This window comes from Pinus tabuliformis, chromosome 1_1 (assembly GCF_031772625.1).
Source record: "Pinus tabuliformis cultivar Carrire ecotype Pingquan chromosome 1_1, CPIR1, whole genome shotgun sequence".
Taxonomy (NCBI): domain Eukaryota; kingdom Viridiplantae; phylum Streptophyta; class Pinopsida; order Pinales; family Pinaceae; genus Pinus; species Pinus tabuliformis.
Window position 1 is genome coordinate 131045226 of NC_142297.1, and position 23871 is coordinate 131069096.

At 34.7% G+C, this 23871-nt stretch overlaps 1 protein-coding gene and 1 pseudogene across 2 annotated transcripts; both read right to left on the reverse strand.

Annotated features, from left to right (window-relative positions):
* Positions 1-285: 285 nt before the first annotated feature.
* LOC149211989 (cellulose synthase-like protein H1) lies at positions 286-10990 on the reverse strand (annotated as a pseudogene). Its single transcript, XR_016250193.1, has 6 exons — positions 10856-10990; positions 10483-10695; positions 8947-9094; positions 8515-8717; positions 7434-7790; positions 286-929 (listed from the first exon to the last, which is right to left on the reverse strand). The product of XR_016250193.1 is annotated as a cellulose synthase-like protein H1 (transcript).
* A 3902-nt stretch (positions 10991-14892) lies between these two features.
* LOC149211990 (cellulose synthase-like protein H1) lies at positions 14893-21377 on the reverse strand. Its single transcript, XM_089391642.1, has 9 exons — positions 20996-21377; positions 20435-20777; positions 19596-19736; positions 18307-18423; positions 17921-18133; positions 17470-17617; positions 17041-17240; positions 15870-16217; positions 14893-15766 (listed from the first exon to the last, which is right to left on the reverse strand). Exons 1-9 carry the CDS (start codon positions 21271-21273, stop codon positions 15227-15229), a joined length of 2328 nt encoding a protein of 775 aa, XP_089247768.1. The 5' UTR covers positions 21274-21377; the 3' UTR covers positions 14893-15226.
* Between the last annotated feature and the right edge of the window lie 2494 nt (positions 21378-23871).

Sequence of the window (23871 nt, forward strand, 5' to 3'; positions counted from 1 at the left end):
AAAAATTTGAATTGTTTTTTAATACATGGGAAAGAACAAAAATCCAAACATGGCAGAGAACCCAAATTTAATCGTGTCACCTATGTGACATGGAAGACCCCTGTAAATGTCCACGGTTCATAGTTTTATATACTACCTCATAGTTTTATATACTAGCTTGTTCTGAATTTTTTCATTGCTCCAAAAAGTAGCGGAAAAATGGAAGGTTTACAATCTCTTTCACTTCTTTTCCATGCATGGAATTATCCAGTTGATAGACATGCTTCAATTTGGCCAATAACCAAGTATATGTAATCGATTTCTTGGTGACTATCTCCAACAGAATTTGTTTAATGCTTAATTTGTCCATTCTTCAGGTTTATAGCGCTTTCAAATAATCAGAATACATGTCAAATAATGTTAATTCTGTCTCCAAGTACTACCGCACAAAATCAGAGCCAATGCACCTGATTTCATAACTACGCTCCAAGGAATGCCACGCTTCCCTTTTCTCACCAATCCCTTGACAAATGACCACAGATTTATCACCACCCATACACTGCAAAAGTACTCTGCAAATAGCTTGTCTCTATATATATGATATCTGCCTGACACAAAAATTACAGATCCAGAAACAATGGCTGCCAAGTTTATAAATAACACTGTGGTTGGTATAATGAATAATGAAGATGAATCAAATGTGAAGTCACTCTCACAAGCATCATCCACGTCACCAGTTCCTTGGGGGTCACCACGAAAACTGTTTCAGAAACCCTTAGTAACTTCATCAAAACGTCGAACGTGGCCAATAAAAATGGAGATAAGAACTGGATCAGCCACATCCTTTGGTTATTCCACCATTCTCTAATAGAACCGCCGATGCGAAGAAATTCGAACAGCGTAAAGCCATAGATTGAAACGAACAGTGCAACTGCAATTGCAAAAGCAGGCTCCGAAATGTTGAAATATAATTTCAACGCAGCCGTACGCTCCCCAAAACCGCCACCAAAAACCACAAACCGGTTTAAAGATTTCTCGGACCGCCTACCTGCAGAGAATTGTTTTCGTACACAAGGGCCCGAGAAAATGTGGAGCTGACACGTGGTTCAGCCCTGACGTAACGCAACGTCATTTTCTCGGAGGATAAAGTTCAACACTTGTTGGTCCTCCGATATTGTTCTCCACCGTTGGATTTGCTCCCGTGTTCTCCGCCGTTGATCACCTGGAGCTGCATACGAACCCACATCAATTCAATGTTTTGCGTGGAGTAAATTAAAAGCATGGTTGACCATACCTTTCATTAATGCTTGTCATAAACTTAGGTGAATAGTTAAGTTTTTTACATAGGGCACGTAATGCATTTAGTTTTATATATACGGCATATATTTATTTAAGTGTTGACCATATGTAATGTAAAAAAAAGGGGCCACGGTAATATAGAGTTTTTACGCATTATGTTTTATATAGCGAGCAAAACATATATGCTTGAGTTTTTTGCTCATTGTATTTTTTGAAAAAGGGAAAACACACAGCAGTGTGTAGAAAAACAAGAACAGGGGTGTGAGTTTTTTTTTGGCGATGTAATTTTTTTTTTGTGTTGGCCATAGCGAAAAACCATGTGTGGTTTTGCACAGCAGTGCATAAGGAAAATGGTGGAGCGAATTTTGTAAGCCTGTGTAAGTTTTGCTTTTACAGCAGTATGTAAAATTGTTTTACACCAGTAAATGTGAATGGAGGTTTTACAGCAGTAAATGTTAATGAGAATTTTTCCAGCAGTGTAAATTCTCATATGGAGACACAGTGAATGTTTTTTTTGTTTTAATGAATAGAAATATTTTATGGTGAAATCCTCTGTTCCTCAGTGAATTTTTTTTAAGTCTTCTGTGTGCACAAAAGATCCTGGAGCAAAAGAAACAGAGCATTGCCTCTGTGTGTTTGAATATTTGGTTTTTGGTATTTTCCCCATTAAAAATATCCAACAGTGGTATCAGAGCAGGCTTAGGCTCTTTAAGGAAGTTAAAGAAGCTGAAGGGAGAAGGTTGTTGCTGCAGCAAAACTTCTCAGGCAGACAAAAGACTCAGACAACAAAGGATTCAGGTATTCTTCATAGCTATCTTGTTTGTTATTGAAGAGACAGTCAGTGTTTTAAATATACAGTCAAGGAATGGCCAGCACAAGCACTGGTATGGGTTTGTTTAACACCCAGCTCCCACAGTTTAATGGGAAGAACTATGACTACTGGTCAATAACTATGACAGCTCTGCTTGCTTCCCAAGATTTATGGGAAATAGTTGAAGAAGGCTTTGAAGAACCAGCAGATGAAACTGAGTTCAATGCATTAACTCAAGGAGAGAAGGATCTGCTGAAGAACAATAGGAAGAAGGATTCAAAAGCCCGTGTGTTGTTGTATCTAGCAGTAGACCAGAGTATGTTTCCAAGGTTAGCAGCAGCTAAGACAGCCAATGAAGCATGGCAAACCCTCAAGACAGCCTATCAAGGCATGGAGAGAGTGAAGACAGCAAAACTACAATTGCTGAGAAAGGATTTTGAGAACTTGAACATGAAGGAGTCAGATAACATTGACTCATTCTTCACTCATGTGATTGGTGTAATCACACAAATGAGAACTCATGGAGAAACCATTGAAGACAGAAGAATTGTGGAGAAAATATTGAGGGTCTTACCCTCAAGGTTTGATGCCATAGTCACCACTATTGAAGAGACAAAGGATCTCTCAAGCTATTCAGTTGATGAGCTGCATGCATCACTGATAACACATGAGCAGAGGTTGAGTAGGAATGAAAACTCATCTCTTGAGCAAGCCTTCAAGACCCAGATGTCCTTTGGAAGAGGCAGAGGTCAAGGCAGAGGAAACAAAAGAGGAAGAGGCAGAAGCCAGAATAGAGGTGGAAGGAACAACTCATCAAATGCACAAGGAAGAGGCAACAATCCAAATCAGAACCAAGGCCAAGGCAGCAGCCAACAAGGAGGACAACATCATGCTCAAGGACAAAGGTATGATAAATCTAATGTTCAATGCTATTATTGCAAAAAGTATGGACATTATGCTAGTGATTGTAGAAAGAAACAGCATGATATGAACAGCAGACAAAATGCAAATGTTACAAGAGAAAACAGCAGTCAAGAAAATGTCCTGTTAGCTTGTAACATGGCTGAAACACATAGTGAGGACATATGGTTTTTAGACTCAGGTTGCAGCAACCATATGACCGGAAACATAGCCTTCTTTTCTGCCCTAGATAAAAATGTGAAATCAGAAGTCACACTAGGAACTGATAGTAAAGTGTCTGTTATGGGAAGAGGAGAAATAAAAATACTTTCAAAGCAAGGAGAAAGGAAAACCATAGCAGATGTATACTATGTCCCCGGAATGAGATGTAATCTCTTGAGTATTGGACAGCTTGTCCATAAGGGCTACAATGTTTTCTTTAAAAATGATGTGTGCACCATCATGGATATACCACCCAGCAAAAGATGCATTGCTGAAGTGAAGATGACAAGGAACAGGATGTTCCCTCTCCGGATCAGGGCAGACATGAAGAACAAAAGGGAAATGGCAGCGGTCACCGAAGAGGCCTTCCAAAGCGTGCCAAAGGATGAGAACTGGTTATGGCACTTGAGATTTGGGCATCTAAATTTTGGAGGTCTAAACTTATTGAGCAGAAAAGGAATGGTAAGAGGATTACCATTGATAGAGAAACCAGACAGCCTATGTGAAGGCTGCATTTTGGGAAAACAACATAGAGAAAGTTTTCCATCAGGGAAGAGTATAAGGGCAAAGACACCCTTAGAGATTATCCACTCAGATTTGTGTGGACCAATGCAAGCTCCATCATTAGCAGGCAGCCTATATTTCTTGACATTCATTGATGATTTTACAAGAAAGACTTGGATATATTTCCTCAAGAACAAAAGTGAAGTCTTTGAGAAATTCCAAAACTTCAAAGCATTTGTTGAAAACCAAAGCGGGCTGCACATTAAAGTTTTGAGAACTGATAGAGGAGGTGAGTATATCTCCAAGGAATTCCTAAGATTTTGTAGAGAAAATGGAATACATAAACAGTTTACAGCAAGGTACACTCCACAACAAAATGGAGTTGCTGAAAGGAAGAACAGAACCATCATGGAGATGGCAAGGAGCATGTTGAAGGCAAAGCATTTGCCAAATGAGTATTGGGCTGAAGCTGTACATTGTGCAGTTTATATATTGAACAGGTGTCCTACAAAAGCAGTCATGAACAAAGTGCCAGAAGAGGCATGGAGTGGGAGAAAGCAAGGAGTCACCCACATGAGAGTTTTTGGGTGTGTGGGCTATGCACACATACCAGATCAGCTAAGGAGGAAGTTGGACAGCAAAGGGGAGAAATGCATCTTCATTGGATACAGTGATGAATCCAAAGCCTACAGGCTGTACATTCCATCTACCAAGAAGTTCTTTGTCAGCAGGGATGTTCAATTCATTGAAGAGGAAGCTTGGGATGGAAGCATAGAGAAGACAGTTAATGTTAAACACTGTTTGTCTCATGATGAAGATGAAGAGGAGGTGGCTGAAATGAATCCCCAAACAGCAGCACCAACACAAGGACAGCAAGGGACACCATTGAGGATCAATGAGAGTGCTTCTCCAAGCACACCACAAGGAGGAAATTCAAGTGCATCTTCAAGCACTTGCACACCAAGTGAACGAGGTAAGAAGTTTAGAAATCTAAGTGAAATTTATGAAGAAGGAATGAATTCCTTATTTGCCTTGTATTGTCATGTTGATGATCCTATTCATTTTGAAGAAGCTATTAAAGATAAGAAATGGATAGAAGCTATGGATGAGGAAATTAATGCCATAGAGAGAAACAAAACATGGGATTTGGTTGAGTTACCAAAAGGCAAAGAAGTCATTGGTGTAAAATGGGTCTATAAGACCAAGAGCAATGCTGAAGGCAAGATAGAAAGGCACAAGGCAAGGCTGGTTGTCAAAGGGTACAAGCAGCAGTATGGGAGAGATTATGAGGAGACTTTCGCCCCGGTTGCAAGAATGGAAACCGTGAGAGCAGTGCTGTCCATAGCAGCACAAAACAAATGGAAAGTCTACCAAATGGATGTGAAATCAGCATTCCTAAATGGAGTGTTAATGGAAGAGGTCTATGTGGAACAGCCTCTCGGATATGAGAAGAAAGGTGAAGAGCACAAAGTGTGCAAATTGAAGAAAGCTCTTTATGGGCTGAAGCAAGCGCCAAGAGCATGGTACAGCCGGATAGATTCATATCTATTAGATAATGAATTTGACAAATGTGAAGGAGAACCCACAGTCTACATCAAAGAAAAGGATGGTAAAATTTTAATTGTTGTCTTATATGTTGATGATGTTATTTTCACAGGTAATGATGATCAGCTCATTAAGAATTTTAAATCAGTCATGAAGAATGAATTTGAAATGACTGACATGGGTTTCTTGAGATACTTCTTAGGCATAGAAGTAGATCAAAATGAAAAAGGAATTTTTATATCTCAAGCAAGATATGTAAATCAAGTTCTGGGCAGATTTAACATGCAAGAATGCAAGGCAGCAATCACTCCCACAGTGATGGGATTAAAGCTCAGCAGAGAGGACAGCAGCAAGGATTTTGATCCTAGTTTGTATAAAAGTATTGTGGGCAGCCTTATGTATTTAACAGCTACTAGGCCTGATTTAATGTATGCTGTTAGTTTAATTTCCAGGTTCATGGAGAGGCCGAAGGAGGCACATTGGCAGGCAGCAAAGAGAATTTTGAGGTATGTCAAAGGTACCAAAATGTTTGGAATTTTATATCATGCCTCAGAACATTCAGATTTGGTTGGATACACAGATAGCGATTGGGCTGGAAGTGTAGATGATCGGAAGAGCACTTCCGGTTATGTTTTTAATATGGGTTCAGGAGCCATTTCATGGGCTTCTAAGAAGCAGTCCATTGTAGCATTGTCTACAGCAGAGGCTGAATATGTGGCAGCTACAGCAGCAGCATGTCAAGCAGTGTGGATGAGAAGAATGTTGAGAAGCTTAGGCTAAGAGCAGGCAAAAGCGACAGTGATTTTTTGTGACAATAGCTCAGCTATTGCTTTGTCAAATAATTCAGTGTTTCATAAGAGAACGAAACACATTGATACAAGGTTTCACTACATCAGAGAATTGGTGAACAATGGAGAAATTGTCCTAGAACATTGCAGGACTCAAGAACAGGTAGCAGACATCTTGACAAAGCCATTGGATCAGAAGAGCTTTGAATTTTTGAGAAAGTGTCTCGGTATGACCGAATGCCCAGCTGTTGAAATTAAAGGGGAGTGTTGAAATATAATTTCAACGCAGCCGTACGCTCCCCAAAACCGCCAGCAAAAACCACAAACCGGTTTAAAGATTTCTCGGACCGCCTACCTGCAGAGAATGGTTTTCGTACACAAGGGCCCGAGAAAATGTGGAGCTGACACGTGGTTCAGCCCTGACGTAACGCAACGTCATTTTCTCGGAGGATAAAGTTCAACACTTGTTGGTCCTCCGATATTGTTCTCCACCGTTGGATTTGCTCCCGTGTTCTCCGCCGTTGATCACCTGGAGCTGCATACGAACCCACATCAATTCAATGTTTTGCGTGGAGTAAATTAAAAGCATGGTTGACCATACCTTTCATTAATGCTTGTCATAAACTTAGGTGAATAGTTAAGTTTTTTACATAGGGCACGTAATGCATTTAGTTTTATATATACGGCATATATTTATTTAAGTGTTGACCATATGTAATGTAAAAAAAAGGGGGCCACGGTAATATAGAGTTTTTACGCATTATGTTTTATATAGCGAGCAAAACATATATGCTTGAGTTTTTTGCTCATTGTATTTTTTGAAAAAGGGAAAACACACAGCAGTGTGTAGAAAAACAAGAACAGGGGTGTGAGTTTTTTTTTGGCGATGTAATTTTTTTTGTGTTGGCCATAGCGAAAAACCATGTGTGGTTTTGCACAGCAGTGCATAAGGAAAATGGTGGAGCGAATTTTGTAAGCCTGTGTAAGTTTTGCTTTTACAGCAGTATGTAAAATTGTTTTACACCAGTAAATGTGAATGGAGGTTTTACAGCAGTAAATGTTAATGGGAATTTTTCCAGCAGTGTAAATTCTCATATGGAGACACAGTGAATGTTTTTTTTGTTTTAATGAATAGAAATATTTTATGGTGAAATCCTCTGTTCCTCAGTGAATTTTTTTTAAGTCTTCTGTGTGCACAAAAGATCCTGGAGCAAAAGAAACAGAGCATTGCCTCTGTGTGTTTGAATATTTGGTTTTTGGTATTTTCCCCATTAAAAATATCCAACACAATCTGTAATATAAAGAATTCATGAACTTCAGGATCAAGTAAATTGACAACATGATAGAAATCATATCTTGCATACATGCTTGTTAGTTGAATTCACTGATCTTACCCCGGGCAAGAATGATTTGCCACTTAACAGACATAAAGCTGGCAATATTGCATAAAGGAACGTTGCCACTGAGAGGAATCCCCACAGAGTAAAATAAGCATAAGCCATCCTCTGGCATACCATGATGTTTCTGTCAATACCCAGAAAGGGGCATAATTTGCTTAAGAATATTTCAAGCAGCCCAGTAGCCCATCTCCTCAATTGAACAAGAGTGTCTGAACCATTTGCTGGTGTAGTTCCCAGGAAGGCTGGCTGCTCAGGTATGCAGAATACAGAATGCCAACCCAGACAATGGACTTTGAACCCAGTCATGACATCCTCTACCGTAGATCCGTACATCCAGCCCACCTGCAAAGGAAAGTACAGAGATCTGATTTTTCTGGTGCAAATTTTGTATTCAATATTTGCGTAAGGTATGCAGTTAGAGAATAAAACATGAAACCTGAGAAAGAGGAGAGTTTATAGTCATAGAAGCTATTGAAAAATCCCATATCTGACTGTTCTTTTATTAACAGAAATACACAATGCACAAACAATACCTTCTACATGGAAAGAGGAAAGGCTAACAGTGGGTGTCCGTGAACTACCAAAAAAAAACTAATTCACCATTATGTAGACATTAATATGGCTATGTAGAGAACCCATCTGATACTTTCCACATAAAAGGAGGCCAGGCTACACAGTCAAGCATACTATTCACCTTTTATGTAGACAGCATGTGGAAAGTATAGACAATCAAGCATACTCACCACATAACCAATTCACATTTTATGTAGACATCAATCTGTCAAGCTTACTCACTACAGAACCAATTCGTCATTATATTAGTAGACACCAAACCCTTGTAACTGTCATCTACATTCTATAGACAGAGCTGATGCTGGGACTGGGACTAGGGTGATCTTAAAACTCTTATATGTAGTGAATTTGGATGGTACATTAAGTATATGGAATATAGGGTGTAAAGTTATAACAGTGAGATTTGTTTTACAACTTGGGGTAGCCACATTTTTGTGTGACTTTTGCATCTATGTATTCTTAACAATTAAATCAAGCAAGTTGTACAACCTACCTCTTTGCCCCAGGCAGTGTTGGTTTCATAGTAGCAGCTAGAAACATTCAAAGCCTCATCTATCGCCAAGGAAGGAAAAGAACAGATGCTGTATTGGGTGTCTCTCATAACTGTTTGAGCAGATGCTGCAAGGGCAGAAGATGGTCCAAATATACTTGAAAGAGCCTCCAAAGACCAGGAAGATGCTTTCAAATAATGAAACACTGTCCAAAAGCCAAATGAATAAATATTATCAGCCAGTAACGTTGTATTGTAATCAATACAAGGGGATAAGCTTTCATTTCAATTTCAAGACTGATTGGAGCAGAAAGAGGTCCATTAAAGACTTCGTTCTTCTGAAATTAGTACACAAAATGCCTCGGTTAGATAGTAATTGAAACAGAAGACTCACTGATGCAACTGACATAGGCTAACCAGTTTAGGAATCTTTACCTTTTGCATGGTTATGAATTTTTCTTACATCTTTGTTCTTATACTGGTCTGCAGCTGGTGGTACTCCATATAACGCTTTTCTTCGATGGAAGCAGCCTGTTCCACAGTAGACTGCACCTTGGAGTCCATTCATCCCTCTGGCTAGTGTCTGTGTATAGAATACCCATCTTTAGAATACCATCTTGATCAGAGATAAAATCTTATGATAGTAGGATCGCTAGAAGCCTGGGTTCATTTAAGTTCAGAGTCATCACATGTGGAGAGAGGATTTAAGTTCAGATTCATCACATGTGGAGAGAGGAGAGAGGCAAAACCTGTTAGACACAAATATTTTTGCAAGACAGTTTTTTCGAGAAAAGTTTAAGGAGATAATACAAGATAGTTTTTATATCTATAAAAATTATAGTTTGTTTATATATATATGAATTAATCAGGCATATTATTTATACCCACCTTACATAGTATCATTTAATGGCCTATAAACCATAGTTACCAAGTTCGCCCGAATTCGGGCAAACAGTACGGAAATTCGCCGATTCGGTTCGTCCGCCGAACAGTTCGCAGAAATTCAATCCGATTCGTTGCATTAAAGGTTAATCGCGGGTTAATGCAGTTTGTTAATTCTGTGCGCAGGATGCCTTCTTACCATATATGGAAAATCTGAAAATGACAAGGAGTTAGGGTTAGTAAACAGTCACCCATTTCAAAGTCAATCCAACTATTACTTGTATATTTGGATAGAAAAATGGTCATAATCTCTGTAATTCTGTACGAGGAGTATAACCATAAATAAATAAATCGATGTAAATAATACAAATTCAAACCCCAAAGCATTACCAATTGAGAGGGTTTCAGTCGCAATGTTTTCCTCCCAACACTTAACGGACCGAATGAGGGAAGCAGAGTGAGATGGGAGGAGGCCATTACTTTGAAAAGAGAGATAGAAGCGGGATGGAATATAGGGAAAGAAGAAAAATGACCAACAGAAAAAGAAAGTAAAAATTGAAAATATCAGTGAAATTAGAAAAAATCAGTTTTTTCAATAACAGAAAATAAGTGAAAGTAGTTTATTTTTTCATTGTTACAAGATTCTATGAATCCAAATAAAGAGTTTAGATGGCATATATAAAGAAGGAAAATAAAAAGTTAAAAAGGCAGAACAAAATAGAAGGTAAAATTATTATTAGAAAATTTCTGTTTTTTCAATCATGGAAACGAAATGTGTGAAGTAACTAAATTAGTTTTTATTTATGGAAAGATTGATGTTTTGGAGAGAAAAGATGAATAGTAATTTTATTTCTAACATTGTTATATTATTTAAAATTAAGAAAAAAATATTCATAATTCAAAATAAATTGAGGAAAAATTAAGAAAAAAAAATGTTTTTATGATGTCTATTATCGAATTTTTTGCGAATTAAATTTTTTTCATTCGAATTTTTATCGTATCGAATCGAATTCGAATTCGAATCCGAATTCGAACTTGGTAACTATGCTATAAACAGAAACATACAACTATGGATGAACTAATACTTACGCTCAGAAATAATTTCATCTGGTTTCCGAAGGGATCATCCTTGATGCTTCTATAGAATAACTGTGGAAACTGTACAAAGCCGCAGTCTCTTTCAGACTTACAGTCGAGAAAAAAACACAGCGCGTGTTGAATGGCCTTGGAGTTGTTCACAAACATATCGCAGTCAAGATTGAGTATGAAAGGTGAGTTTGTCATCACTCCAGAAACTCTTGCCTGAAAGACATATCAATGCCATTATAGGTATAAATTCATTTCATTGAATTCAATAATATTGGACTAGATTTATATTAATTTTTTCCTTATTTATTTCACAGAAAATAATGTGGTCACTGTTGTTGAATGGTCATCACAAATTTGTTAGAAATAGAATTACCATAACATTCATTGCACCAGCTTTGGAATGGTGATCAACTTTGGGGTGTTTTTCTCGAGCAACATACACTACATGAGGCACTACATGAGGCAGAACATCTCGTTCATCTCCACTATTTTCATAAAGAACCTGCATATAAATATTACTTCATGAGAATGATGATAAAAAAGAGAAACAACAAATTATTTGTTAATAAAATAAATTTAGATTTATATGAAAAATATTAATAAAAAATTATTTATTTTAATTATAAAATTTAAAATTAATTTAGAATTATATGAAAAAATTAATAAAAAAATATTCATTTTAATTATAAACTTTAAAATTTCACATTGAAGACTGAGGTCATAGAATTAATTTCTTTTCTAAAAATATTTTGTAAATTTATAATTTAATTAATTTTAATGTATATTTAATTTATAGATAAAAATAAAATTAGAATTAATTTGTTTTCTATTAAATTTTAAAATATTTTGTAAACCTATAATTTAATTAATTTTAATGTATATTTAGTTTATAGATAAAAAAATAAAATTAAAAATAAAATATTTATAAGATTATATATAATATTTATATATTTTTTAAATCTAAAAATAAATTAAATAAACAAAAAAAAAATTGAAAAAAATCAGCATCATGTTGCCAGATATATATTATTATAATTATAATAAAATAAAATTTACATTAGAAATATTCTAAAACACTAACAAAAATTATTAATTAAAACATTATAAATAAATAAAATTAAATTAAAACATATTTTAACTTAATTAACTTTTCACTAATTAAAATTCATCTCCTGCCATTGTCCATTGGCACAGAATGAGCGAGGCATTGCTCACAAGCAGAGACCCACGTCTTACAGCAGACTAGGCATAGCCAAAATGAAAACGAAGGCAAATGACATAGTAAACCCTCGCACAACAGATCTAGGAACCTCACCAGCAGCATAGCAACACGGCTGGAGCTAACCAGCCATATATTGGGTATTTAATGTTCTCAAAGCAGCACGCCACAGCCAAAGCAAATAACACTAAATGAAATGAACAGGTAATGTTTCGAGGCACAGAAAGAGCGGAAGGAATAGAGCTTGAAACCTGGACACATGTCCTCATCTCCACACGCCAATAGTACACCACATTAAAGTGAACCAACAACCATATAATAAATCAAACCAATCAATGCACATACTATCAACCATCATAGTTAACACTTAGCATAAGGTCGTAGGGGCTGGACCCACCAAATTTGGCAAGTTCAAACATGTCTAGCAACTAGACAATTCTACGAATGGAAAAGAAGTGAAAGAGATTGTAAATCTTCGATTTTTCCACTATTTTTGAAACAATGAAAAACTTCATAACAAGTTAGCATACAAAACTATGAACTGTGTATATTTATGTGTATATTTATGGGGTCTTCTACCTCACATAGAGGTGACATTGGATTAAATTTGAGCTCTTTGCCATCTTTTGAATTTTGGTTATTTGCCATCTATTCTACAACACAACAGAAAATCGATCCACTTTACATGCAAATTAAATAAATTTATTTAATATTCTCATACATCCTTAGTAAGTATTATTATTTAGTTTTTAGTATTATTATTTAGTTTTTAGTGTAATTATTGAGTTGTTGGGAAGGAAGATAGAGAGATTACATAAATTTATAAAGTAAATTTTATTTCTTGTTTTTTTACTGACGGTAACAATAAAAATATAATAAAAATATATCATTTTTAATGTAGTTATTTTTATTGGTCTCTTTTAATGGGTACTTTAATTTGTTTTGTAATTATAAATTTTAATAAGATGGTTTGAAACTAATGATGCCAATATATTCTCATAGTCACCTCTACAACAATGGATATCACCATTAAATTTTTTGCATATCTAAACTATATGTTTAAACCATGATTAAATTAAAAATTCACAAAATATTATTAAAAATTTACTATGTCATTTGTTAAGTGCAGGATTAACAAAAAGTGGAAAGATTAAAGAAATGTTGTACTCCAATAACGACACGTATCTAAGTGGTGGGAAGTGGAATTACTATGCCTCAATTGATATTTAGAAATAAAGATGCCAAATATTAAATTTTGGTCATTTTCTCCTATCACTGTGTTTTCCCTCTTTACCACCTATCCTACCCCCTTTATTCTTCTTTAACCATGTGTTACCTCAATTCATGATGAATAAATTTATTTTCTTTAAAAGTTTCTAAATGCATTGTGACAAGAAGATTGTGGTGAGATAGCATCAATGCACACACACCCACCAAAAGTCATCCATATATTTTTTTGTTTACTCCTCAAAAACATGAAATAGGTGTAGATGTATTTTGATTATAGCTTGGTAGATCAATGTCTCTTGGAGGCGAAATTTTGACATGATTCTCCCCAAAACCATCATATTTGTAGATAAACCTTTGATATCAAAATCATATGTTTCATTTAAAAACATAATTGGGTTCATTAGCTAGAAGATGAATGTGAATCTCTTCATAGTCTTAGAAGCAAAAACTTTTGCATCTCTACCATTGAAGAAAAAACAAGTTAGGGGAAGAATGTGAACACTCAAGAATGGTAATCAAAGGATCAATATTGGTTGAAATAGATAAAAAAAGGGAATTCTTGTAGAAAACAAAAGAAAAGGAAAAAATATAATCTAGAGCAGAGAACAAAGTGTCAAATAGAAAAACGGTAGAAAACATTTGTAACAAAAAGTGACAAACCTTCAAAAAGGACATGAGCTGCAAAAGAATATCCATTTTTCTCTACTTTTACAAATATTGATCCTTTAATGACCATTCCTTTCATTTTCTACATGATAGAAGAAAGGGTTAAATAGACAAAAGGTAGAACCCTTCTCTAGTAAAAGGTGTCAATCATTCAAATAGGATGCATATGCTACCAAAGAAGCAAGATCTTCTAAGTGAATCCGCCTAGCACCACTGAAGAAGTTACAAAAAGAGACCTTTACAAAGATGAGAGGATGAAGGCCCAAACATAGAGGTTTGTTCATGATTGAAGCAAAAAAGTCTAAATAGGATTGTCATAGCTAATAATAAAGGGGAAAGATTTTAAATCCACTAATAAGAAACAATTGTTACAGAAATAAGAAAATAAAGCTTGAGTACTAATCTTCTTTTCATTTAAACCACCAAAGTCTTAGATCTTAAATAAATGGTCTCAACATTAGAATAATCATACACTACCCAAAAATGACAAAGAATTGATCTTTAACTTAAATAAGCAAAAACTTAACACTATTTATACATGTTGATAAGGAAAATGAACAAAAACTTAACATTATTTGTACATAGTGATAAGGAGAATTGTGATGATCCACAAGTTGGTAGAATAAATAAGAAAAAAAAGTAAAAACACTCAAAAAAAAAAGTGTAATCCCATGAATTTCAGTCCTCATTTATAAAGCTTAAATGCCATTAAAAAGGATGGCATTATTGTTATGCTTTTCAACCATTACAGGTAAATTAGTTATAATTTGCAAAAGGAATGACATTATTGTTATGCTTTTCAACCATTACAGATAAATTAGATATAATTTACAAAATTTATGGTTATAAAAATTGATATAAAATAATAATAATTTTTAATATAAAAATTATTATCACTCTTTAATAAAGATTATATTATAAAATTTGATCACTATTTTATAAAGATTATATTATTACTATCCAAAATTATAATGTAATCCTTTTTAACCCTGTAAAATATATTATCAACCATTTCATTCGTATAAAATAAATTAATATTAATATTAATGTTGATAAAAGAAACGGTCAATAGAGAGAATACTCAATTAAAACCAAAAAATAAGTTTATGCAATTGATCTTACTTCCTTCCCAACAGCTAAATAATAACACTAAAGATGTGTGAGAATATTAGAGAAATCTACTTTATTGAAAGCTAATTCAGATCGCTCTTCCATTACGATGACAAATTTTTGGAAATTGAAGTTTTTGGTTTTGTCGTGGAATAGATGGCAAATTACCAAAATTCAAAACATGGATAAGAACCCAAATTTAATCCAGTGTCACCTCTATGTGGCATGGAAGACCCCCATAAAGGTCCACAGCTCATAGTTTTGTATGCTAGGATGTTCTGAATTTTTTCATTGCTCCAAAATAACTGAAAAACCGAAGGTTTACACTTTCTTTCACTTCTTTTCCATGTACAGAATTGTCCAGATGCCAGACATGCTTGAACATGCCCAATAAGCAAGTGTACATAATCGATTTCGTGGGAAGTATAGCCAACTGTTTTGTTCAATGCTTGATTTTCCCAGTAGCTTTCATAAGATTTTGTCCATTCTTCAAATAATCAGAATACACTTCAAATACAGTTAGTTCTGTCTCCAAGCACTACCGCCCAAAATCAGCGCCAATGCAGCTGATTTCATAACTACGTTCCAAGGGATGCCACGCTTCCCTTTTCTCACTAATCCCTTGACAAATGGCCACAGATTTATCACCACCCATATACTGCAAAAGTACTCTGCAAATAGCTTGTCTCTAAATATATGATATCTGCCTGACACAAAAATTACAGATCCAGAAACAATGGCTGCCAAGTTTATAAATAACACTGTGGTTGGCATAATGAATAATGAAGATGAATCAAATGTGAAGTCACTCTCACAACAATCATCCTCGTCACCAGTTCCCTTGGGGGTCACTACAAAGGCTGTCTCAGAAACCCTTAGTAACTTCATCAAAACGTCGAACGTGGCCAGTAAAGATGGAGATAAACTCTGGATCAGCCACATCCTTTGGTTATTCCACCATTCTCTAATAGAACCGCCAATGCAAAGAAATTCGAACAGCTTAAAGCCATATATTGAAACGAACAGTGCAACTGCAATTGCGAAGGCAGGGTTCGAAATCTGCAATATAAAGAATTCAAGAAACTCAGGATCAAGTAAATTAACAAAATGATGAAGCTATATAATGCATGAATGCTTAGTTAGTTGAATTCACTGGGCTTACCCCGGGCAAGAATGGTTTTCCACTTAAAAGACATAAAGCTGGCAATATTGCATAAAAGAACGTTGCCACTGACAAGATTCCCCATAGAGTGAAACAAGCATACACCATCCTCTGGCGTACCATGATGTTTCTGTCAAAACCCAGAAAGGGGCATAATTTGCTTAAGAATATTTCAAGCAGCCCAGTAACCCATCTCCTCATTTGCACAAGACTGTCTGGACTATTTGACGGTGCAGTTCCCAGGAAGGTTGGCTGTTCAGGTATGCAGAATACAGAATGCCAACCCAGACAATGGATTTTGAACCCAGTCATAACATCCTCAACTGTGGATCCATACATCCATCCCACCTGCAAAGGACAGTACAGAAACCAGCTGTTTGTCTACTGCAATTTGTTTATACAGTATTTGTGCAAGATATGAAATTCAAGAAGAAGACATCAAAATTAGAGAAGGGGAGATTTCATAGTCATAAAAGCTATTGAAATATCCCATATCTGACTGTATATAAAATACACAGAAATACACAATGCACGCACAATACCTACCACATGGAAGGCTAAACGATCAAGTATATTCACCACATAACAAATTCACCATTATGTAGACAACATTAACCTTTCTAATTAAGCAGAGGGACATCTGTCATACTTTCCACATGAAAGGAGGCTAAACAATCAAGCATACTAACCATTATATTTTGTACACAGGTATATAAAATGCAGTCACAATACATTCCACATGAAGGGAAAGGAAGTATAAACAAAACAAACATACTCAACACATAACTAATTCATCAAATCACCATTATGTAGACATCAATTTGTCATTGTATACAGAGGGACAAATGCAATACATTCCATCTGAAAGGAAGGAAAGGCTAAACAATCAAGCATACTCACTGAACAACTAATTCATCATTATATTAGCAGACACCAATCCCTTGTAATTGTCATGTACATGGAACAACCAAAGCTGATGCTGGGGCTGGGCTTTGCGTGATCATAAAACTCTTATTTACATTGAATCCGAATGGTACATTAGATATATGCAATATAAGCTGCAAAGTTATAACAGTGAGAGGTGTTTTACAGCTTGGGGTGGCCACATTTCTGTGAGAGTTTTGCATCTTTGTATTCTTACCTGTTATATCAAGGAAGGTATATGGCCTACCTCTTTGCCCCAGGCAGTGTTGGACTCATAGCGGCAGCTAGCAACATTCAAAGTCTCATCTATAGCCGACGAAGGAGAAGGGACGCTGTATTGGGTACCTCTCATAACTGTCTGAGCAGATGCTGAAAGGGCAGAAGATGGTCCAAATATACTTGAAAGACCCTTCAAAGACCAGGAAGATGCTTTCAGATCATGAAACACTGTCCAAAAACCAGATGAATTTATATTATTATCTAGCAATATTGTATTATAATCAATAACAGGGGCTAAGCTTTCATTTCAATTTCAGGACTGACTGAAGCATAAAGAGGTCCATTAAACACTGTTCTTCTGATATTAATACAAAAGATGTCTAGAGGCTAGGTAGTAATTGAAACAGAAGGCTCAACGTTGCAAGTGACATAGGCTAACCAGGCTAAGAATCCTCACCTTTTGCATGGTTATGAACTTGTCGTACATCTTTGTTGTTATATTGGTCTGCAGCTGGGGGTACTCCATATAACGCTTTTCTTCGATGGAAGCAGCCTGTTCCACAATAGATGGCACCTTGGAGTCCATTCATCCCTCTGGCTAGTGTCTGTGTATAGAATACCCATCTTTAGTATACCATCTTGATCAAAGATAAAATGCTATGATAGTAGGATTGCTAGCAGCCTGGGTTCATTTAAGTTCAGATTCATGACATGTGGGGAGAGGCAAAATCTGTTAGACGCAAATAATTTTGCAAGACAGTTTTTTGAAGAAAATTTTTAGGAGATAATATAAGATAGTTTATATATATATATGAATTAATCCGGCATATTATTTATACCCACCTTACCTAGCATCATTTAATGGCCTATAAACAGAAACATAAAACTATGGATGAACTCATACTTACGCTCAGAAATATTTTCATCTGGCTTCCAAAGGGATCATCCTTGATGCTTCTATAGAATAACTGTGGAAACTGAACAAAGCCGCAGTCTCTTTCAGACTTACAATCCAGAAAAAAGCACATAGCATGTTGAATGACCTTGGAGTTGTTCACAAACATATCGCAGTCAAGATTGAGTATGAAAGGTGAGTTTGTCATCACTCCGGATACTCTTGCCTGAAAGAAATATCAATGCCATTATAAGAATAGATTTATTTCAAAATATATTGAATCCAATAATATTGCACTAGATTTATATCAATTTTATTCCTTATTTATTTCACAGAAAATAATAATTAAGGTCACTGTTCTTGAGTGGTAAATCACAAATTTGTTTGAAATAGAATTACCATAACATTCATTGCACCAGCTTTGTAATGGTGATCAACTTTGGGGTGTTTTTCTCGAGCAACATACACTACATGAGGCAGAATATCTCGTTCATCTCCACTGTTTTCATAAATAATCTGTCCATACATATTATTTCATGAGAATGATGAGAATGTTGATCAAAGAGAGAAACAACAATTTATTTAAATTTAGAATTATAAGAAAAATACTAATAAAAAATGTTTAATTTAACTATAAATTTCCAGAATATTTTAAGATTTATAATACTAACTTCATAGAATTGATTTTTTTCCTTTTTTGTCTATTAAATTTTAAAATATTTTATAAATTTATTTCTTAATTAATTTTAATATCTATTTATTTTATAGAAAAGAAAATAAAAATGAAAATAAGATATTTATGAGGCTATATATTTATCTATATGATCAATGATTTCCATCTTGTCTATGCAATTTTAGATATTGTTTGAATCTACAAAGTAATTAATTGGATCTAGGATGATTTACTTTCCTTTTTTAAATAAGTTATATTCCACATGAATATCATGAGTCAATATCATGGGTTCTCATACAATGGGTCAATACCATGAAATTATTTTTATTTTAACATTATTTTTTTATTAATTTTATTTTATGTTGATCAATTAAAATAATTCACTTAGGGTTATTTTTATTTTTATTTTATTTTAAGTGAATTAAAAAAAAGACAATTTTATAACAAAAACTAAAAAATAATATATTAAAGAATATTATATTGTCTTTTAAAATAAAAATATTACATTTTAAAATATTATATTCAAAATTTAGAGCCCAAAAGTGCCCATGTATATTGACTATTATGTACAGGATAAGACAAAAAGTACAACATCTCTTTACCTTTCAGTCCAAACACATATATAATTCAATAAATTTTACGGTACCAATATCTATCTATCTTAAATACGGATCTAAGATGAGCCCAGAAAGATCCAATTTCTTCACCCAATTTTTTTTATGAACTCACATTATTTAAATGTTTTGTATAATTTTTTTTTTTTAGATTTTATAAAAAAAAAATAATAGACATAAGCAAAATTTCAACTTTGATGATGGACAGACACTCGTACACATCATATTGGGCTATACAATTAGAAAAATTAAATTGAGCCTCGGCTAACTTGAATAAAAAAAATAAACTTAAATAACTTTTCCCTAATTAAAAATCTATATAATCCCAAAAATATAGATCTTTAAAGTGGACCTTAAATTTAAAAAAATGTTAACAGCTATGGAGTGTTAAATGTCATCACCTTGACTACACTCGAGTGGTTGCGGATGTCTGAACTTCTATGGGCAAAACCATCGACACCATCATGAGATATGGAATCTAATGGGACTTCTCCCGTCGCAGATGCTTTCACAATCCTCCGCTTCAGATCCTCATATTCATCCTTACAAAATTCAAAATTGATATTAAAAATAAATGAATAAATTATAAATTTTTAATATAAAACAAAAAAATCTATTTTTATTTCTATTATAGATTTGGAAATGTGACATATATAATGTAACCAGAAGGCCTTGGCAAAAAAATGTTAGAATATATGGTATATTCACATTATTAGAAGTTCAGGATTTTATATGAAATTTGAAGGTGATAGGACAATTGGGAAAAAGATATTATATATCTAAACTATTAAATGTTCAATTCTCATCCTCATGTTCAAATCTCACTTAAACAAAATTAATTTAAAAAAATAATAAATAATAAATAATAATAAAATAAAAAAATAAAAAAATGACAAACAGAAAACCACTCAAATTAATTGATCAATTAATTTTTCATTCTTTTCTTATAAATTTCAAAATATTCACTAAATCTGCAATCAAGTTATTCAAATTAATTGATAAATTATCTTTCCCTTCCCTTTCATATAAATTTCAGAATATTCACTAAATCTGCAATCTAAATTTCAGAATATTCACTAAATCTGCAATCAAGTTACTCAAATTAATTGATAAATTATCTTTCCCTTCCCTTTCATATAAATTTCAGAATATTCACTAAATCTGCAATCTAAATTTCAGAATATAATATTCACTAAATCTGCAATCAAGTTAAAATTAAAACATGGAAATCTAAGAATACCTTCATCTCTTGCCATTCTTTGAGAAATTTCGGATCAGATTTATTGCTATTATGGGGATTTTGTCTGTAAAAATACATAAATGGCGCCCTTGTCTCTATTTCGAACTTTCTGCAGAACGGTACCCATCTTTTGGCAAATCTTATTGTTTCTACCATAGAGTAGAACATGATGGTAGAAGCACCGTCGTCTGAGATATAACATGCAAATTTTTGGACTGGATAATCAATTGCAAGTACTGAAAGAACGGTGTTGGCAGTGATTATAGGAGGCTCCTTGAAAGGATCTGCTGTGGTGATAATTATGTCTACAGGAGGAAGCTTTGAAGCAGATTCTCCACTATATCTAAAACATAAAAGAAAAAAGACAGGTAAACGATCCATATCAAACTGAAACTACCATATTTGAAACAATTGAAAAAAAGACAAAGACATGTACTTTATTTATATTGTTTAAACAAAATAATTTTTCTCTTAAACAGCAGAAATTCTCTCAAAATATTCTCGGAATCTGAAATCTACATAAAATTGCCCTATTTAATGTATCTTTCTTATGCTATTCACCTTTGTACAAGCCTCTCTGGGTATGTTTTATAGTCAACAAACAGCCATCTCATGTTCCATTCAAGAATCCACTGGAATGCAAACCAAATCTCACAGGCAAAAGCTACAATCCAAATGTTATAAGATTCATCAAGGGGATTCAATACACGATAGCCCAGGAAGGATAGCATAAGCAGCAAGTGAAGGCAAGCATAAACTCGATATCGTTTGGGTTTCTCTACAAATTTTTCATACAGAGGAAGAGAATTCATGGCCATCATTTGGTTCTTCATTCTCATAGTTAGACTGCGATATACAAACACCAGTTAATATCAGCATAGAAATGGAAAGGGTTGATTTATTTGACGATCCCCATTGTCCCCAGTTGATTTATAAAGGAATTTTCAATGAATTATAGCCTTATACCCACCTGCACCAGTAGAATACTTCTAGAGAACAGTGGATCCTGCAACATTTTGTCGGTTTCTGCACTCTTGCTAAATCTCAAGTAAATGACAAACTTAAATGGCTGGCAAAGAGCCGAGAAGACACGTAAGTGAATTATTTGTGAAGAGCACAGCGAAAGCCAGGGTTATTACAAGGACTACCTGACAAGATTGTGTGGAGGATTGGATTGTACGTATCGTTTTGGCTTTATTTACGTATTCCTCGCAAGTGGCTTCATGGGTGCTCTCTAAACATTTTTAGAGAATTTAAAATTGCAGTTTCAATAGAAAGCATTCACAAATATATATTATTAGTTCTGGTTTCTGGAAGCAGCAAAGCAATATATTAGGGTTGACATGGATTCAAGTAATTTTTTAGTGAGAGTCAAGTAATTGATATTTTTGAGAGTATTTTTAAAATTTATCATAGATATAGGTTCACCTAAATAATAAATTCCAAAGCATTTTTAAAATTGACTATAGACATAGATTGAGGACATGACAATAAATTAATGGGATATGGTGTGAATAAGTCCATGAAAGGATGGATCATGTGATTCTCATTTGATGGGAGATGCGGCTCTATATTTTACAAAAATTTTGCTCATAATTAATGAATAAAACACAATCACACAGGATAAGATAGCAGAAAACTTTGCTCAAAATTAATGAATCAAACACAATAACACAAGATAAGATAGGATAATGTAACATTTACTTCTATTATCATAAAGCTTGATAGCCTTTTAAAGAGATTACAAATACATGTTTTAGAACATGTTTGCTTTCTTATGAGTTGCTAAATAGGAAAAGCTAAATACATTATATAGATATTTCCTTTTTTGATAAAAGTTTCCTAGGACTACATGTTTCCTAACTCATTATATGTTTACCATTATGAGCCAGGCAACCTGGCTTCCCAATTCCTCCAAGTTTAGATGGAAAGCGTCCCCTGCTTTTCGCCTGCTAGTTTAAGTGTGAAGCCATGACTGAAATGATTTTTGAATGCTGCTGGTGTTGACTTGATGTGATGTTCACTGTCGATGAAGTATCAGGTGCCTACATAGCCTAGGGTGGGAGGGCACGTCTCCAATGAACCCAAGCCAGTTGTTACTAGAGTTGATGTGATGTGACGTTGCTTGTTGATGAAATAGTAGGTGCCCACATAGCTTGGGGTGGAAGGGCACGTCTCCAAATGAACTCAAGTCGAATGCTACTGTGTGGAATCTCATGAATGTGAATAAGGTGCCTACTAAAGCAAGGCGGGAGGGCACGTCTCCAAAAGGAATCAGCTCTGAATGCTACTCTTGATATAAAAAATCATGGATTTTGGATGTGGTACAGAACCAGGCCACACCAGAGATATACCTGAACTATAAATCCATTGCAGACTTGTAACAAAAGTGGACATGGGTGTTGTAGATGTTGTGATGTGGCAGAGGAACTCAAACATCGTATCTAGGGAATGTGTGAAGGAAAGGATAAATATTAAGAAAGAAAGTGAATGTAGAATGACTAGAAAATAAGAACTTGTTATGGGTGGAAAAAAAAGAGGAATTAAATAAATGAGAATTTAAAAAAAAAAAAAAAAGATTAGGCCCCAAGGAGCGTCTTGCTCTCATACCAATTGATCTACAATTGATGGGATGTGAGGCTCTCTAAGCCTCACCTCTCAACTATATTTTAAAAAACTCTACTCAAAATTAATTAATCAAACACAATCACACAAGATAAGATAGAAGGAGTAACATTCACTTCTATTATCATGAGGCTTGATAGCCTTTAAAGAGATTACAAATACATATTTTAGAACATGTTTTCTTTCTTATAAGTTGCCAAATAGGAAAATATAAATACATTATTTGGATATTGTCTTTCTTGATAAATTTTTCCTAAGACTCTTTCTTTATTAGATGTTACCATTATGAGCCAGGTAGTCTCGCTCACCAATTCCTCCTAGTTTAGATGGAAAGTGTCCCCTGCTTTCTACCACCCGGTTTAAGTGTGAATCCATGGCTAAAATTATTTTTGAACACTGCTAGAGTTGATGTGATGTGATGTTCATTGTTGATGAAGTAGCAGGTGCCTACTTAGCCTAGGGTGGGAGGGAACATCTCCAATGAACCCAAGTTAGTTGTTGCTGAAGTTGATGTGATGTGATGTTGATTATTGATGAAATAATAGGGGCCTCCATAGCTTGGGGTGGTAGGGCATGCCTCCAAACGAACTCAAGTAGGATGCTACTACGTTGAAATTGATAAATGGGAAGTAGGTGCCTATTAAAGCGAGGTGGGAGGGAATGTCTCCAAAGGGAACCAACTCCAAATGCTACTGATATAAAAACTCATGGATTCTGGGTACGATACAGAGCGAGGTCACACCAGACATATACCTAAACTATAAATCAATTGCAGACTTACAAAAAATGTGGCCATGGGTGTTGTAGATATT

What these genes read in the sequence shown, in the direction of transcription:
- LOC149211990 (XM_089391642.1), bottom strand. Translation starts at nt 21,273, where the DNA reads ATGAGAATGAAGAACCAAATGATGGCCATGAATTCTCTTCCTCTGTAT. An exon ending in CTGGTGCAATGAATGTTATG is followed by an intron (nt 18,134 to 18,306) that starts GTAATTCTATTT and finishes TATTTCTTTCAG; the next exon opens with GCAAGAGTATCCGGAGTGAT. An exon ending in GAAAACCATTCTTGCCCGGG is followed by an intron (nt 15,767 to 15,869) that starts GTAAGCCCAGTG and finishes TTTATATTGCAG; the next exon opens with ATTTCGAACCCTGCCTTCGC.